We start from the raw sequence: 19299 nt of genomic DNA on the forward strand, positions 1-19299 counted from the left end.
CAGTAGGTACTTAAAAATCATTTAAAGATCATCGATTTGACAGGAGCAACCTAGTCTCTTTTATTTTGCAGTTGGTCCTTAAAAAAACAGTCAAAGATCATCTATTTGACGAGAGCGGCCTAGTCTCTTTTTTTTTGCAGTAGGTTCTTAAAAAACAGTCAAAGATCATCTATTTGACAGGAGCAGCCTTGTCTCTTTTTTTGCAGTTGGTCCTTAACAAAACAGTCAAAGATCATCTATTTGACAGGAGCGGCTTAGTCTCTTTTTTTTTTGCAGTAGGTTTTTAAAAAACAGTCAAAGATCATCTATTTGACAGGAGCGGCCTAGTCACTTTTTTTGCAGTAGGTCCTTAAAAAACAGTCAAAGATCATCTATTTGACAGGCGCAACCTAGTCTCTTTTTTTTTTTTTGCAGTAGGTCATTAAAAAACATTTAAAGATCATCTATTTGACAGGAACGTGTAGTCTCTTTTTTTAGCAGTAGGTCCTTAAAAAACAGTCAAAGATCATCTATTTGATTAGAAATGGCCTAGTCATTTTTTGCAGGAGATCCTAAAAAACAGTCAAAGATCATCTATTTGACAGGACCAACCTAGTCTCTTTTTTTTGCAGTAGGTACTTAAAAAACAGTCAAAGATCATCTATTTGACAGGCGCAACCTAGTCTCTTTTTTTTTTTTTGCAGTAGGTCCTTAAAAAACAGTCAAAGATCATCTATTTGACAGGAGCAACCTCGTCTCTTTTTTTTTGCAGTAGGTCCTTAAAAAACATTTAAAGATCATCTATTTGACAGGAACGTGTAGTCTCTTTTTTTAGCAGTAGGTCCTTAAAAAACAGTCAAAGATCATCTATTTGATAGAAATGGTCTAGTTATTTTTTGCAGGAGATCCTTAAAAAACAGTCAAAGATCATATATTTGACAGGAGCGGCCTAGTCTCTCTTTTTTGCAGTTGATCCTTAAAAAAACAGTCAAAGATCATCTATTTGACAGGCGCAACCTAGTCTCTTTTTTTTTTTGCAGTAGGTACTTAAAAATCATTTAAAGATCATCGATTTGACAGGAGCAACCTAGTCTTTTTTTTTTTTGCAGTAGGTACGTAAAAAACAGTCAAAGATCATCTATTTTATAGGATTGGCCTAGTTATTTTTTGCAGGAGATTCTTAAAAAACAGTCAAAGATCATCTATTTGACAAGACCAACCTAGTCTCTCTTTTTTTTTTTTTTGCAATAGGTCCCTAAAAAACAGTCAAAGATCATCTATTTGACAGGCGCAACCTAGTCTCTTTTTTTTTTTTGCAGTAGGTCCTTAAAAAACATTTAAAGATCATCTATTTGACAGGAACGTGTAGTCTCTTTTTTAGCAGTAGGTCCTTAAAAAACAGTCAAAGATCATCTATTTGACAGGCGCAACCTAGTCTCTTTTTTTTTTTTTGCAGTAGGTCATTAAAAAACATTTAAAGATCATCTATTTGACAGGAACGTGTAGTCTCTTTTTTTAGCAGTAGGTCCTTAAAAAACAGTCAAAGATCATCTATTTGATTAGAAATGGCCTAGTCATTTTTTGCAGGAGATCCTAAAAAACAGTCAAAGATCATCTATTTGACAGGACCAACCTAGTCTCTTTTTTTTGCAGTAGGTACTTAAAAAACAGTCAAAGATCATCTATTTGACAGGCGCAACCTAGTCTCTTTTTTTTTTTTTGCAGTAGGTCCTTAAAAAACAGTCAAAGATCATCTATTTGACAGGAGCAACCTCGTCTCTTTTTTTTTGCAGTAGGTCCTTAAAAAACATTTAAAGATCATCTATTTGACAGGAACGTGTAGTCTCTTTTTTTAGCAGTAGGTCCTTAAAAAACAGTCAAAGATCATCTATTTGATAGAAATGGTCTAGTTATTTTTTGCAGGAGATCCTTAAAAAACAGTCAAAGATCATATATTTGACAGGAGCGGCCTAGTCTCTCTTTTTTGCAGTTGATCCTTAAAAAAACAGTCAAAGATCATCTATTTGACAGGCGCAACCTAGTCTCTTTTTTTTTTTGCAGTAGGTACTTAAAAATCATTTAAAGATCATCGATTTGACAGGAGCAACCTAGTCTTTTTTTTTTTTGCAGTAGGTACGTAAAAAACAGTCAAAGATCATCTATTTTATAGGATTGGCCTAGTTATTTTTTGCAGGAGATTCTTAAAAAACAGTCAAAGATCATCTATTTGACAAGACCAACCTAGTCTCTCTTTTTTTTTTTTTTGCAATAGGTCCCTAAAAAACAGTCAAAGATCATCTATTTGACAGGCGCAACCTAGTCTCTTTTTTTTTTTTGCAGTAGGTCCTTAAAAAACATTTAAAGATCATCTATTTGACAGGAACGTGTAGTCTCTTTTTTAGCAGTAGGTCCTTAAAAAATAGTCAAAGATCATCTATTTGACAGGCGCAACCTATTCTCTTTTTTTTTGCAGTAGGTACTTAAAAATCATTTAAAGATCATCGATTTGACAGGAGCAACCTAGTCTTTTTTTTTTTTGCAGTAGGTACGTAAAAAACAGTCAAAGATCATCTATTTTATAGGATTGGCCTAGTTATTTTTTGCAGGAGATTCTTAAAAAACAGTCAAAGATCATCTATTTGACAAGACCAACCTAGTCTCTCTTTTTTTTTTTTTTGCAATAGGTCCCTAAAAAACAGTCAAAGATCATCTATTTGACAGGCGCAACCTAGTCTCTTTTTTTTTTTTGCAGTAGGTCCTTAAAAAACATTTAAAGATCATCTATTTGACAGGAACGTGTAGTCTCTTTTTTAGCAGTAGGTCCTTAAAAAATAGTCAAAGATCATCTATTTGACAGGCGCAACCTATTCTCTTTTTTTTTGCAGTAGGTACTTAAAAATCATTTAAAGATCATCGATTTGACAGGGGCAACCTAGTCTTTTTTTTTGCAGTAGGTACTTAAAAACAGTCAAAGATCATCTATTTTATAGGAACGGCCTAGTTATTTTTTGCAGGAGAACCTTAAAAAACATTTAAAGATCATCTATTTGACAGGAGCGGCCTAGTCTCTCTTTTTTGCAGTTGACCCTTAAAAAAACAGTCAAAGATCATCTATTTGACAGGCGCAACCTATTCTCTTTTTTTTTTGCAGTAGGTACTTAAAAATCATTTAAAGATCGATTTGACAGGAGCAACCTAGTCTCTTTTTTTTGCAGTTGGTCCTTAAAAAAACAGTCAAAGATCATTTATTTGACGAGAGCGGCCTAGTCTCTTTTTTTTGCGGTAGGTTCTTAAAAACAACAGTCAAAGATTGCCAAAATAACAGGAGTGCCGTAGTGTTTTTTTTTTGCAGTAGGTACTTAATAAAACAGTCAAAGATCATCTATTTGACAGGAGCGGCCTAGTCTCTCTTTTTTGCAGTTGACCCTTAAAAAAACAGTCAAAGATCATCTATTTGACAGGCGCAACCTATTCTCTTTTTTTTTTGCAGTAGGTACTTAAAAATCATTTAAAGATCGATTTGACAGGAGCAACCTAGTCTCTTTTTTTTGCAGTTGGTCCTTAAAAAAACAGTCAAAGATCATTTATTTGACGAGCGCGGCCTAGTCTCTTTTTTTTGCGGTAGGTTCTTAAAAACAACAGTCAAAGATTGCCAAAATAACAGGAGTGCCGTAGTGTTTTTTTTTGCAGTAGGTACTTAAAAAACAATTCAAAGATCATCTATTTGACAGGCGCAACCTAGTCTCTTTTTTTTGTGTGCAGTAGGTCCTTAAAAAACAGTCAAAGATCATCTATTTGACAGGCGCAACCTAGTCTCTTTTTTTTTTTTTTGCAGTAGGTCCTTAAAAAACAGTCAAAGATCATCTATTTGACAGGCGCAACCTAGTCTCTTTTTTTTTTTGCAGTAGGTCCTTAGAAAACAGTCAAAGATCATCTATTTGACAGGCGCAACCTAGTCTCTTTTTTTTTTGCAGTAGGTCCTTAAAACCAGTCAAAGATCATCTATTTGATAGAAATGGCCTAGTTATTTTTTGCAGGAAATCCTTAAAAAACAGTCAAAGATCATCTATTTGACAGGTGCAACCTAGTCTCTTTTTTTTTCTGCAGTAGGTCCTTAAAAAACAGTCAAAGATCATCTATTTGACAGGACCAACCTGGTCTCTTTTTTTTTTGCAGTAGGTACTTAAAAAACAGTCAAAGATCATCTAATTTATAGGAACGGCCTAGTTATGTTTTTGCAGGAGATCCTTAAAAAACAGTCTAAGATCATCTATTTGACAGGAGCGGCCTAGTCTCTCTTTTTTGCAGTTGATCCTTAAAAAAACAGTCAAAGATCATCTATTTGACAGGCGCAACTTAGTCTCTTTTTTTTTGCAGTAGGTACTTAAAAATCATTTAAAGATCATCGATTTGACAGGAGCGGCCTAGTCTCTCTTTTTTGCAGTTGATCCTTAAAAAAACAGTCAAAGATCATCTATTTGACAGGCGCAACTTAGTCTCTTTTTTTTTGCAGTAGGTCCTTAAAAAACATTTAAAGATCATCTATTTGACAGGAACGTGTCGTCTCTTTTTTAGCAGTAGGTCCTTAAAAAACAGTCAAAGATCATCTATTTGATAGAAATGGCCTAGTTATTTTTTGCAGGAGATCCTTAAAAAACAGTCAAAGATCATCTATTTGACAGGACCAAACTAGTCTCTTTTTTTTTTTTTTTGCAATAGGTCCCTAGAAAACAGTCAAAGATCATCTATTTGACAGGCGCAACTTAGTCTCTTTTTTTTTGCAGTAGGTCCTTAAAAAACAGTCAAAGATCATCTATTTGACAGGAACGTGTAGTCTCTTTTTTTAGCAGTAGGTCCTTAAAACCAGTCAAAGATCATCTATTTGATAGAAATGGTCTAGTTATTTTTTGCAGGAGATCCTTAAAAAACAGTCAAAGATCATCTATTTGACAGGAGCAACCTCGTCTCTTTTTGTTTTGCAGTAGGTACTTAAAAAACAGTCAAAGATCATCTATTTGACAGGCGCAACCTAGTCTCTTTTTTTTGCAGTAGGTCCTTAAGAAAACATTTAAAGATCATCTATTTGACAGGACCAACCTAGTCTCTTTTTTTTGCAGTAGGTCCTTAAAAAACAGTCAAAGATCATCTATTTGACAGGAACGTGTCGTCTCTTTTTTAGCAGTAGGTCCTTAAAAAACAGTCAAAGATCATCTATTTGACAGGACCAACCTGGTCTCTTTTTTTTGCGGTAGGTACTTAAAAAACAGTCAAAGATCATCTATTTGACAGGAGCAACCTCGTCTCTTTTTTTTTGCAGTAGGTCCTTAAAAAACAGCCAAAGATCATCTATTTGACAGGCGCAACCTAGTCTTTTTTTTTTTTTGCAGTAGGTCCTTAAAAAACATTTAAAGATCATCTATTTGACAGGAACGTGTCGTCTCTTTTTTAGCAGTAGGTCCTTAAAAAACAGTCAAAGATCATCTATTTGACAGGACCGACCTAGTCTTTTTTTTTGCAGTAGGTACTTAAAAAACAGTCAAAGATCATCTATTTGACAGGCGCAACCTATTCTCTTTTTTTTTTTTGCAGTAGGTCCTTAAAAAACAGTCAAAGATCATCTATTTGACAGGTGCAACCTAGTCTCTTTTTTTGCAGTAGGTCCTTAAAAAACAGTCAAAGATCATCTATTTGACAGGAACGTGTCGTCTCTTTTTTAGCAGTAGGTCCTTAAAAAACAGTCAAAGATCATCTATTTGACAGGAGCAACCTTGTCTCTTTTTTTTGCAGTAGGTACTTAAAAAACAGTCAAAGATCATCTATTTGACAGGAGCAACCTCGTCTTTTTTTTTTGCAGTAGGTCCTTAAAAAACAGTCAAAGATCATCTATTTGACAGGCGCAACCTAGTCTTTTTTTTTTTTTTTTTTGCAGTAGGTCCTTAAAAAACATTTAAAGATCATCTATTTGACAGGAACGTGTCGTCTCTTTTTTAGCAGTAGGTCCTTAAAAAACAGTCAAAGATCATCTATTTGATAGAAATGGCCTAGTTATTTTTTGCAGGAGATCCTTAAAACACAGTCAAAGATCATCTATTTGACAGGACCAACCTAGTCTCTTATTTTTTTTTTTGCAATAGGTCCCTAAAAAACAGTCAAAGATCATCTATTTGACAGGAACGTGTAGTCTCTTTTTTAGCAGTAGGTCCTTAAAACCAGTCAAAGATAATCTATTTGATAGTAATGGTCTAGTTATTTTTTGCAGGAGCTCCTTAAAAAACAGTCAAAGATCATCTATTTGACAGGACCAACCTGGTCTCTTTTTTTTGCAGTAGGTACTTAAAAAACAGTCAAAGATCATCTATTTGACAGGACCAACCTCGTCTCTTTTTTTTGCAGTAGGTACTTAAAAAACAGTCAAAGATCATCTATTTGACAGGAGCGGCCTAGTCTCTCTTTTTTGCAGTTGACCCTTAAAAAAACAGTCAAAGATCATCTATTTGACAGGAGCAACCTAGTCTCTTTTTTTTTTGCAGTTGGTCCTTAAAAAAACAGTCAAAGATCATCTATTTGACGACAGCGGCCTAGTCTCTTTTTTTTGCGGTAGGTTCTTAAAAACAACAGTCAAAGATAGCCAAAATAACAGGAGTGCCGTAGTGGGTTTTTTTGCAATTCAAAGATCATCTATTTGACAGGCGCAACCTAGTCTCTTTTTTTTGTGTGCAGTAGGTCCTTATAAAACAGTCAAAGATCATCTATTTGACAGGCGCAACCTCGTCTCTTTTTTGTTGTTGCAGTAGGTACTTAAAAAACAGTCAAAGATCATCTATTTTATTGGAACGTCCTAGTTATTTTTTGCAGGAGATCCTTAAAAAACAGTCAAAGATCATCTATTTGACAGGAGCGGCCTAGTCTCTCTTTTTTGCAGTTGATCCTTAAAAAAACAGTCTAAGATCATCTATTTGACAGGAGCGGCCTAGTCTTTCTTTTTTGCAGTTGATCCTTAAAAAAACAGTCAAAGATCATCTATTTGACAGGCGCAACCTATTCTCTTTTTTTTTTTACAGTAGGTACTTAAAAATCATTTAAAGATCATCTATTTGACAGGAGCAACCTCGTCTCTTTTTTTTGCAGTAGGAACTTAAAAAACAGTCAAAGATCCTCTATTTGACAGGAGCAACCTCGTCTCTTTTTTGTTGTTGCAGTAGGTACTTAAAAAACAGTCAAAGATCATCTATTTTATTGGAACGTCCTAGTTATTTTTTGCAGGAGATCCTTAAAAAACAGTCAAAGATCATCTATTTGACAGGAGCGGCCTAGTCTCTCTTTTTTGCAGTTGATCCTTAAAAAAACAGTCAAAGATCATCTATTTGACAGGAGCACTCTGCTGTTATGAAGGATCTGGGTGTGTAATGTGTGAAGTAGCATTTATCCGCACCGTGATCACTTCCTCCTGCAGTAGCTCCTCCTCCCCAGCAGGGGGCATCACTTGGCGCGTACGTAGTGGTCATCACCTCGCTGTGTATTATCTCTGCGGTGAAAGAATGCTACATTTGGAGCAAACGCCTGTCCTCACACGTCTCTTGTCTCTTCATGCTTGGCTAAAGACGTTCCCAGCGGGACGTCTCTGGTGTCCAGAGTTTCTGTCTTGTGTTCCGAGTCTGTGAAAAAGCTGCGCTCTTCACACCTCAGTAAGTCGCTGTCTTTGCAGACGTACAGTAGACGTACAGTAGACGTACAGCAGACGTACAGTAGACGTACAGTAGAACCCTTTTTACTTTGTGTGGAAAAGGTAAGAAGAACCCTCCTTTAGCGGTTAGCTTGTAGCAACTAGCATAGCTTGAATTAGCACATCTGCCAAAGATGCTCGCAAACCATGCCCTTAAAAATAACAGTCAAAGATTGTTTATACTACAGGAGTGCTCTGTTGTTATTAAGGATCTAGTGCAACTTTGTAGTCCAAGATCGTCTTTATTTATTTTAAATTGCCTTTCAAATGTCTATTCTTGCTGTTGGCTTTTATCAAATACATTTCCCCAAAAAATGCGACTTATACTCCAGTGCGACTTATATATGTTTTTTTTTCCTTCTTTATTACGCATTTTCGGCAGGTGCGACTTATACTCCAGTGCGACTTATACTCCGAAAAATACGGTAGTCATTATTTTGTCTTAGTAAATATTGACTTACTAAGACAAAATAATGTATGCTGAATGGCGATATACGATATATATCTCGATATTTTTTCCGTAAAGTAAAAATAAAACACAAAATAGTCCTAGTTACCTGCGATACTAAGTATGTCATTATTTTGTCTTAGTAAGTCAATATTTACTAAGTCAAAATAATGACATACTTATATTTATACTTATATTTACTACAATATTTATATTTATACTTATATTTACTACAATATTTACTAAGTCAAAATAATGACTATGTCAAAGTATGTCATTATTTTGTCTTAGTAAATATTGACTTACTAAGACAAAATAATGACATACTTTGACATAGTCATTATTTTGACTTAGTAAATATAAGTATAAATATAAATATTGTAGTAAATATAAGTATAAATATAAGTATGTCATTATTTTGACTTAGTAAATATTGACTTACTAAGACAAAATAATGACATACTTTGACATAGTCATTATTTTGACTTAGTAAATATTGTAGTAAATATAAGTATAAATATTGTAGTAAATATAAGTATAAATATAAGTATGTCATTATTTTGACTTAGTAAATATTGACTTACTAAGACAAAATAATGACATACTTAGTATCTCAGGTAACTAGTCATTATTTTGTCTTAGTAAGTCAATATTTACTAAGTCAAAATAATGACTATGTCAAAATATGTCATTATTTTGACTTAGTAAATATTGACTTACTAAGACAAAATAATGACAGTCATTATTTTGACTTAGTAAATATTGTAGTAAATATAAGTATAAATATAAATATTGTAGTAAATATAAGTATAAATATAAGTATGTCATTATTTTGACTTAGTAAATATTGACTTACTAAGACAAAATAATGACATACTTAGTATCTCAGGTAACTAGTCATTATTTTGTCTTAGTAAGTCAATATTTACTAAGTCAAAATAATGACTATGTCAAAATATGTCATTATTTTGACTTAGTAAATATTGACTTACTAAGACAAAATAATGACATACTTTGACATAGTCATTATTTTGACTTAGTAAATATTGTAGTAAATATAAGTATAAATATTGTAGTAAATATAAGTATAAATATAAGTGTCAATATTATGACTTAGTAAATATTGACTTACTAAGACAAAATAATGACATACTTTGACATAGTCATTATTTTGACTTAGTAAATATTGTAGTAAATATAAGTATAAATATTGTAGTAAATATAAGTGTAAATATAAATATTGTAGTAAATATAAGTATGTCATTATTTTGACTTAGTAAATATTGACTTACTAAGACAAAATAATGACATACTTTGACATAGTCATTATTTTGACTTAGTAAATATTGTAGTAAATATAAGTATAAATATAAATATTGTAGTAAATATAAGTATAAATATAAATATTGTAGTAAATATAAGTATAAATATAAGTATGTCATTATTTTGACTTAGTAAATATTGACTTACTAAGACAAAATAATGACATACTTTGACATAGTCATTATTTTGACTTAGTAAATATAAGTATAAATATTGTAGTAAATATAAGTATAAATATAAGTATGTCATTATTTTGACTTAGTAAATATTGACTTATTAAGACAAAATAATGACATACTTTGACATAGTCATTATTTTGACTTAGTAAATATTGTAGTAAATATAAGTATAAATATTGTAGTAAATATAAGTATAAATATAAGTATGTCATTATTTTGACTTAGTAAATATTGTAGTAAATATAAGTATAAATATAAATATTGTAGTAAATATAAGTATAAATATAAGTATGTCATTATTTTGACTTAGTAAATATTGACTTACTAAGACAAAATAATGACATACTTAGTATCTCAGGTAACTAGACATACTTTGACATAGTCATTATTTTGACTTAGTAAATATTGTAGTAAATATAAGTATAAATATTGTAGTAAATATAAGTATAAATATTGACTTACTAAGACAAAATAATGACATACTTTGACATAGTCATTATTTTGACTTAGTAAATATTGTAGTAAATATAAGTATAAATATTGTAATAAATATAAGTATAAATATAAGTGTCATTATTATGACTTAGTAAATATTGACTTACTAAGACAAAATAATGACATACTTTGACATAGTCATTATTTTGACTTAGTAAATATTGTAGTAAATATAAGTATAAATATTGTAGTAAATATAAGTATAAATATAAGTGTCATTATTATGACTTAGTAAATATTGACTAACTAAGACAAAATAATGACATGCTTTGACATAGTCATTATTTTGACTTAGTAAATATTGTAGTAAATATAAGTATAAATATTGTAGTAAATATAAGTATAAATATAAGTATGTCATTATTTTGACTTAGTAAATATTGACTTACTAAGACAAAATAATGACATACTTTGACATAGTCATTTTTTTGACTTAGTAAATATTGTAGTAAATATAAGTATAAATATTGTAATAAATATAAGTATAAATATAAGTGTCATTATTATGACTTAGTAAATATTGACTTACTAAGACAAAATAATGACATACTTTGACATAGTCATTATTTTGACTTAGTAAATATTGTAGTAAATATAAGTATAAATATTGTAGTAAATATAAGTTTAAATATAAGTGTCATTATTATGACTTAGTAAATATTGACTTACTAAGACAAAATAATGACATACTTTGACATAGTCATTATTTTGACTTAGTAAATATTGTAGTAAATATAAGTATAAATATTGTAGTAAATATAAGTGTAAATATAAATATTGTAGTAAATATAAGTATGTCATTATTTTGACTTAGTAAATATTGACTTACTAAGACAAAATAATGACATACTTTGACATAGTCATTATTTTGACTTAGTAAATATTGTAGTAAATATAAGTATAAATATTGTAGTAAATATAAGTGTCATTATTATGACTTAGTAAATATTGACTTACTAAGACAAAATAATGACATACTTTGACATAGTCATTATTTTGACTTAGTAAATATTGTAGTAAATATAAGTATAAATATTGTAGTAAATATAAGTATAAATATAAGTGTCATTATTATGACTTAGTAAATATTGACTTACTAAGACAAAATAATGACATACTTTGACATAGTCATTATTTTGACTTAGTAAATATTGTAGTAAATATAAGTATAAATATAAATATTGTAGTAAATATAAGTATAAATATAAGTATGTCATTATTTTGACTTAGTAAATATTGACTTACTAAGACAAAATAATGACATACTTAGTATCTCAGGTAACTAGGACTATTTTGTGTTTTATTTTTACTTTACGGAAAAAATATCGAGATATATATCGTATATCGCCATTCAGCATACGTTGTGGAAAACGCAACCAAAAGTTGTAGGCTTCTTCATGCGATGAAGCCGGCCTACTTCACCACAGTCTGTAGTCTGTTGCCCCCCCCCAGGCAGCAATGGTGGCGACAGGCCAAATTACACCCACCCAGCCCCTTCCCCGTAGAGAGACACCACATCAAAGTGACTAAGCCGCTCCTGTCAAATAGATGATCTTTGACTGTTTTTTAAAAACCTACTGCAAAAAAAAAAAAAAAAAGAGACTAAGCCGCTCCTGTCAAATAGATGATCTTTGACTGTTTTGTTAAGGACCAACTGCAAAAAAAGAGACAAGGCTGCTCCTGTCAAATAGATGATCTTTGACTGTTTTTTAAGAACCTACTGCAAAAAAAAGAGACTAGGCCGCTCTCGTCAAATAGATGATCTTTGACTGTTTTTTTAAGGACCAACTTAAAAAAAAAGAGACTAGGTTGCTCCTGTCAAATCGATGATCTTTAAATAATTTTTAAGTACCTACTGCAAAAAAAAAAGAGAATAGGTTGCGCCTGTCAAATAGATGATCTTTGACTGTTTTTTTTTAAGGATCAACTGCAAAAAAGAGAGATTAGGCCGCTCCTGTCAAATAGATGATCTTTGACTGTTTTTTAAGTACCTACTGCAAAAAAAAGAGACTAGGTTGGTCCTATCAAATAGATGATCTTTGACTGTTTTTTAAGGATCTCCTGCAAAAAATAACTAGGCCATTTCTATCACATAGATGATCTTTGACTGTTTTTTAAGGACCTACTGCAAAAAAAATAGACGAGGTTGCTCCTGTCAAATAGATGATCTTTGACTGTTTTTTAGGTACTGTCGGAGGCAGATATTTACATATATCCAAATTTTTGTGTTACTTATTTTCTTTCATAGTCATATTTGAAAACAGCTCGTGTTTTCCATTTATTCTCTTTCTGTTTCTCTGCAAGTAAACTGTGTGTGTTAACCTTGAATGCTTTGGAATGTGTTTTGACTAGCATATATTTTGTCTAGAGAGAGGGGGGAGGTGAGAGGGTTTTGGGTTGGGAAGACAGACCATTTTTGGCGGCGCGATAGAATGTTCTATGCCGGACTGGTCTAAAAAAAGTATATTTGCAAAGCTTTGAAAATATACAACAAAATACCTATTCTGTCTCTGGTGTTTTTTTCAACTCAGCTTTAAGTGTCGTAAAGAGCTTGGGAGCGACTTGTGACTTGAATTCCCTGGGAGGAACAAAAGGTCCAAAACGCAACAGTACCTACTGCAAAAAAAAAAAAGACTAGGTTGCTCCTGTCAAATAGATGATGTTTGACTGTTTTTTTAAGTACCTACTGCAAAAAAAAGAGACTCGGTTGGTCCTGTCAAATAGATGATCTTTGACTGTTTTTTAAGGATCTCCTGCAAAACACTGAATGATGTAGATAAATTAGACAAAAAAAAAACCCTCACCCTGGTTGATTGTAATTGTATTTTTGTGGCTTGTGTCCTCAGCGCTGTGCGACCCCGCCGACGGGCCCAACGCACCCGAGGAGCGCTGCAAGTCGCCGACCTCAGGTGAGCCGCCCCCTCCTCACTAGCCCACGTCTCGTTTTTTGAACGCCTCCCGTCCGCCACGCACTGTAGGATCGCCCTCGCCCTCGCCCTGCAATTCGGAGGACGAGCACAAGCCCAAGTTCCTAGAAAAGGGTAGCGTATGAGTTTGCAGGGCTGTGTGCACGGCTGCAGTCATGTGACCCCGCCTCTCTGCGCCCTGTTTGCAGTCAAGTACAAAAGCAGGCGCTTTTCCAAGACGGTTGCCAATGACTTTGGTACTGTATCAGCCGTGTACTCGTGTTTCCATCTAACACCTTTCCTCTTTGCATCCTGGGGCCGTCAAACCAGAAGGAGTGCAATCAGACTCACTAATCATGTGCTTCTGGGCCAAATGATTTATCAAATTAACCGCAGAGTTCTTGGAATAAATGCATGTCCGATACATCTTCTCATGGGAAGGCCTCAGATTTTCTGTGCACAAAATCAATTGGAGTTTGTGAAACCAACAAATGGACAAAATTGTGCTTTTTTTTTTTTTTTTGCACTAACAAGCATAGAAAATCTGCTTAAAGCCTCACAATTGTGATGTGTAAATTGTGACTTCAATACATGGATTTCTCTTCAGCTGTAGACACGAGTGTGTGTGTGTGTGTGTGTGTGTGTGTGTGTGTGTGTTGTCTGTGCATACCTGCCAACTACCGTATTTTCCGCACCATAAGGCGCCCTGGGTTATAAGCCGCGCCTTCAATGGACGGCATATTTCAAAACTTTGCCCACCTATAAGCCGCCCCGTGTTATAAGCCGCATCTAACTGCGCTAAAGGAATGTCAAAAAAACAGTCAGATAGGTCAGTCAAACTTTAATAATATATTAAAAACCAGCGTGATGTGGGCGCGCATGGAGTCGTATATCAACATGGACGGAGCTGCGTGAAAAAAGACACCCGGCCACTTCGCGTAAACTTACCTTAACCACTCGCTCATCTTTTCTTCATCCATCCATCCCTTCGAGTTAGCTTTTATGATGACGCCGGCTGGAAAGGTCTCTTTTGGCAAGGTCTTCCTTTTGAATATCACCATGGGTGGAAGTTTCTGGCCATTAGCATGGCAAGCTAGAACCACAGTGAAGGATGACTTCTCATTCCCTGTGGTGCGAATATTTACCGTACGTGCTCCCGTTGTATCCACAGTGCGGTTCACAGGAATATCAAAAGTCAGTGGAACCTCGTCCATGTTGATAATGTTCTCTGGCCGGATCTTTTTTTCAGCTATCTTGTTTTTACAATATGCACGGAAAGTAGCCAGCTTTTCTTGAAAGTCTTTAGGCAGTTGCTGTGAAATAGTAGTCCGTGTGCGGATGGAGAGATTGCGTCTTTTCATGAACCGGAAACCTGTCGCTTAGTAGGAGCCATTTTGTGGTCTTTACAGATGTAAACACACAAAGGAAATGAAACGTAATATCCGCGCGCTTCTTCTTCTACGCGGGCGGGTGGTTGCTTACAGTAGAAGAAGAAGCGCTTCCTGTTCTATGGGGGCGGGTGCTTACCTTGGCGGTTGCTTGCCGTAGAAGAAGAAGAAGCGCTTCCGCTTCTACGGGGAAAAAAGATGGCGGCTGTTTACCGTAGTTGCGAGACCTAAACTTTATGAAAATGAATCTTAATATTAATCCATATATAAAGCGCACCGGGTTATAAGCCGCACTGTCAGCTTTTGAGTAAATTTGTGGTTTTTAGGTGCGGCTAATAGTGCGGAAAATACGGTAATATACAAACCCCAAAAGCAGTGAAGTTGTCACGTTGTGTAAATGCTAAATAAAAAGAGAATACAACAAATCCTTTTCAACTTATATTCAATTGAATAGACTGCAAAGACAAGATATTTCATGTTCACACTGAGAAACTTTGCAATTAATGATGAACTTAGAATTTAATGGCAGCAACACATTGCAAAAAAGGCATTTTTACCACTGTGTTACATGGCCTTTCCTTTTAACAACACTCAGTAAAGGTTTGGGAACTGAGGAGACACATTTTTGAAGTGGAATTCATTCCCATTCTTGCTTGATGTACAGCTTAAGTTGTTCAACAGTCTCCCTTCTCATATTTTAGCCTTCACACATTTTCAATGTCTGGACTACAGGCAGGCCAGTCTAGTACCCGCACTCTTTTACTATGAAGGTGGCTTGGCATTGTCTTGCTGAAATAAGCAGGGGCGTCCATGACAACGTTGCTTGGATGGCAACATATGTTGCTCCAAAACCTGTATGTACCTTTCAGCATTTATAGTGCCTTCACAGATGTGTAAGTTACCCATGTATTGGGCACTAATGCACCCCCATACCATCACACATGCTGCCTTTTACACTTTGCACCTAGAACAATCCAGATAGTTATTTTCCTCTTTGGCGTCCACAGTTTACAAAAAAAACAATTTGAAATGTGGACTCGTCAGACCACAGAACACTTTCCCACTTTGCATCAGTCCATCTTAGATGAGCTCGGGGCCCAGCGAAGCCGGCGGCGTTTCCGGGTGTTGTTGATAAATGGCTTTGGCTTTTTAATTTGCACTTACAGATGTAGCGACCAACTGTAGTTACTAAGAGTGGTTTTCTGAAGGGTTCCTGAGCCCATGTGGTGATATCCTTTACACACTGATGTCGCTTTTTGTTGCAGTACCGCCTGAGGGTTAGAAGGTCCGTAATATCATGGCTTACGTGCAGTGATTTCTCCAGATTCTCTCAAACTTTTGATGATATTACAGAGTTTTTTTGAAACATGTTGCAGGCATCAAATTCCAAATGAGCTAATTTTTGCAAAAAAAATAACAAAGTTTCTCAGTGTGAACATGAAATATCTTGTCTTTGCAGTCTATTCAATTGAATATAAGTTGAAAAGGATTTGTTTTTATTTACCATTTACACAACGTGACAACTTCACTGCTTTTGTATATCGCGATAGACACGTAATCGATATCAATAAAAAATCAAAATAAATTCTTCTTCATGGGAAAAAAGCCGAAGTGGCAAAGCAAGGTTGGTTGCATGAACAAAGACCCTCACTCTTTTTTTTTAGGAAAAAAAAACTACAAAAAATAGTGAAATTATCTGTCTATGTTGCTAGTTAATTTGACTTAATAATATGTCCTAAATTAAGATATATGAGCAGGACTTTTAAGCCAGAAATAAGTATTTTATTTTGAAAACAAGCATTATTGAACTTGCAATTCTTAAATGAAGCATCCTCAGCATGTTGCAGAGTCTTTAAAGAAGATTTTCTATGTGGGCAAAATGTTATTTGAATAGTTATTTTCTCAATTTTCAAACCAGAATAGACCAAATATAATTATGCATGCTAATATTAACATCATGATGTAAAGTCAATGACTAAACAGCTTTTTAATTTCGAGAAATACATTTTAAAATCTTGACAAGTGGCAAATAATTTTCCGTTTTAGAAGAGAAAGTCAAAATGAGACTAATATGGTCTGTAATACCACGCCGCCTTAGCCGTGCTCACCCTTTAGAGCACAGCTGTAACTTCCTAACACTAAACCTGTGGAAAAATAGTTCTTCTCGGGTTTCTCTCTGTTTACATTTTCACGCTTTATTAAGCATTTCTTACATATAAGTGCGAGTTGAAACTGTACCATGCAAAGCCAACGCCATTTTATCAACAACACCCAGAAACGCCGCCGGCTTCGCTGGGCCCGAGCTCATCTAAGATGGACTGATGCAAAGTGGAAAAGTGTTCTGATGAGTCCACATTTCAAATTGTTTTTGGAAACCCCAAAGATACAAAACATTTATATCGTGATACAGTTTTCAGCCGTATCGCTCAGCCCAAGTGTGTGTGTGTGTGTGTTTGTGTTTGATTCCAGGGCTGTAGTGCCGCGTTAACTGTTTGGCTACCTCCTGATCTGTGTTTTCCTCTTCCTCTTCTCGCCTCTGTTGACGCAAACGTGCTCCTCGTACTCTCTGACTGCTTTTTGCTGTGTTGGAAGTGGGCGGGGCTTAGTCCACAGTGTTTGTGAAAGGCTGGTGATAAGACTCTGAAGGGTTTGGACAACAAACCAGTGCAAGTTGACCATCCGAGTGCAGCGGAACCTTTAAATAGTGGTACAGTCGGAAAAGTGGCCGCTACGCGTAGGAAAATAAGACGGACATGATAATAACATGGCACCCCCGACAGGAATTGGACGGATGAACAATAACAGGGCGACAAAAGTGATACATGCATCTCCGTCCAGTTAGTTTTTTTTGCATGCAGGCCTTAGCTCAGGCTGCACAGTCATCATACAAATACATTAAATGTATAATTATTATATTAATTATCTTTTTTTTCCTAATTTTAATCATTATAATCAATAAGAAATAATCATGTATTTTTATTCTGTTTTCATTCATTGTGGCTTTCATTGTTTTTGGTGATAATAATAGTAATAAAATAATTTTAAAAAATCCAATAATTAATATAACTATTAATACAAAAATAAATATAATCGTTTTTGTTTTTTTTATTCATTTAATTAGTAAAGCTTTATTATTATTATTATTATTATTATTGTCTGCATTTGAGATGACCAGACTATGACACCCTATCATGCTTGTTCTGGTCTTTTATGCATATTTATACCTCTGTCCAGGCTGCTCAGTACAATATGGTGATGTCAGTAATACATTTAAATACATACATAATAATAATAATAATAATAATAATAATGAAGTAAGCACCTGGATTTCTTTAACTGCACCCAAATCTTGACACCAGATCCTCAATGTTTTAGTTTCTTATATTTTTGCTTACAAATACATTAACAGTATTATTATTGTATTAATATCATCTTTTTTTCCCCTATTATTTTTATCATTATAATGAATACAAATACTACATTATTTTTATTCGGTTTTCATTCTTTGTGGCTTTCATTGATATTGATAATAATGCTAATAATAAAATAATTGTAAAAAAAATCCAATAATTATTATATAACTACTAATAAAAAATATATATACTTGTTTTTATTATGCATTAAATTAGTAAAGCTTTTTTATTATTATTATTATAATAATAATAATAATTACTATTATTATTATCATTGTCTGCTTTTGAGATGACCAGACTATGACGCTCTTGTTCTGGTCTTTTATCCAGGCTGCTCAGTACAAAATGGCTACTTCAGTCATACTTTTATCATTTTAGAATTGAATACAAATGAGGTAACTGCCGGTTTTTGACGCAACTCTTGACACGTCTCTTATGTATTGTTGCGTCTTGACGAGTCCTTCCTCCCAGGGAATCTAAGTTACTGGTCAATCCCAAGTTCTTTCGATGACATATATGCTGAGTAAGAAGGAGCATCAAGACAGAATTGGAATATTTTCAAGTTTTACTAAAGCTTTAGGAGATCAGTTTAACCAATACATTCATATCGGCTACTCTAGTTGATCTGGCATTCCAACGGAAAAGCCAAATCATTTTCACACAAAGAAACCCCCCCCCCCCATGTCCCCCTCGCAATACTGATAAGGAAGATTTGGGGGTTTGGTTTCACATTCCTGATGGTTTAAGACACTAAACAGACAATCTGAAGACAAAGAGAGACTGGTAGAATATACAAAGGAAAAGTACTAGATACTCTAATCAGGGCTATGTAAAAAGAAAGAACTCTTAAACATATATGCATCCTCCACAGTATGCATGTACCCGTCCAGGCTGTTTAGTACAATATGTCAAGAGTAAGTTGTCGTAGCAATTGTAGTCAAAAACAAGTTTTTTTTACACTTGCATTTTTATACAACAGTTAAAACAAATTATGATTTACTTTTGGAATGGAAACAAATGAGAAATTGTTCTAGGTTCCACTGTACTTGGACTAGTTTCATCTCCTAATAAAGGAGTGTTAAATAAAATGCTGCATTTAATTCAATGCAGATATTGGAATAAAGTGGTTGCCAAACACTTTCTATGACCACCTTTTGGAAACAAGCTGTGCCCCGATCCTTCCGAATGAAACATGTACGTGTGCTTTTATTTTGTAAGAGGCGTCATTTTGTTTCTGTTACAGCTAGGATGTCGCGGAAAATTAGCTCGTCTAACGAGCAAAAGCCAAACACGGGTAAGACTAAGCTAAGTATTATTCACATTTTTGGTTCTTTTGCCTTTTTTTCCTTCTGTTTTATTTTTATTTGTATTATTATTCAAGCCATGAGACACGTTGAAAGCGCGTCTGTTTCGAACTTGCGAGCAGAGTGGCATTCCCTGCCGTG

General features: G+C 34.0%; 1 protein-coding gene across 8 annotated transcripts in view; it reads left to right on the plus strand.

Moving 5' to 3' along the window:
- Positions 1 to 19299, plus strand: part of stxbp5b (syntaxin binding protein 5b (tomosyn)) — a 125967-nt gene that overhangs the window by 90716 nt on the left and 15952 nt on the right. Inside the window, exons 19-23 of one of the 8 annotated variants that reach the window (XM_061924497.2) lie at positions 12994 to 13056; positions 13126 to 13188; positions 13263 to 13310; positions 19098 to 19148; positions 19236 to 19299. The exon at positions 19236 to 19299 is cut by the window's right edge and continues 95 nt beyond it. In XM_061924497.2, coding sequence (XP_061780481.1) covers positions 12994 to 13056; positions 13126 to 13188; positions 13263 to 13310; positions 19098 to 19148; positions 19236 to 19299 — 289 coding nt within the window. The remainder of the gene's footprint in view (positions 1 to 12993; positions 13057 to 13125; positions 13189 to 13262; positions 13311 to 19097; positions 19149 to 19235) is intronic. The other 7 variants (XM_061924498.2, XM_061924501.2, XM_061924499.2 and 4 more) reach the window with 7 other exon arrangements.

Source organism: Nerophis lumbriciformis, linkage group LG29 (assembly GCF_033978685.3).
Source record: "Nerophis lumbriciformis linkage group LG29, RoL_Nlum_v2.1, whole genome shotgun sequence".
In the NCBI taxonomy this organism is placed as follows: Eukaryota; Metazoa; Chordata; class Actinopteri; order Syngnathiformes; family Syngnathidae; genus Nerophis; species Nerophis lumbriciformis.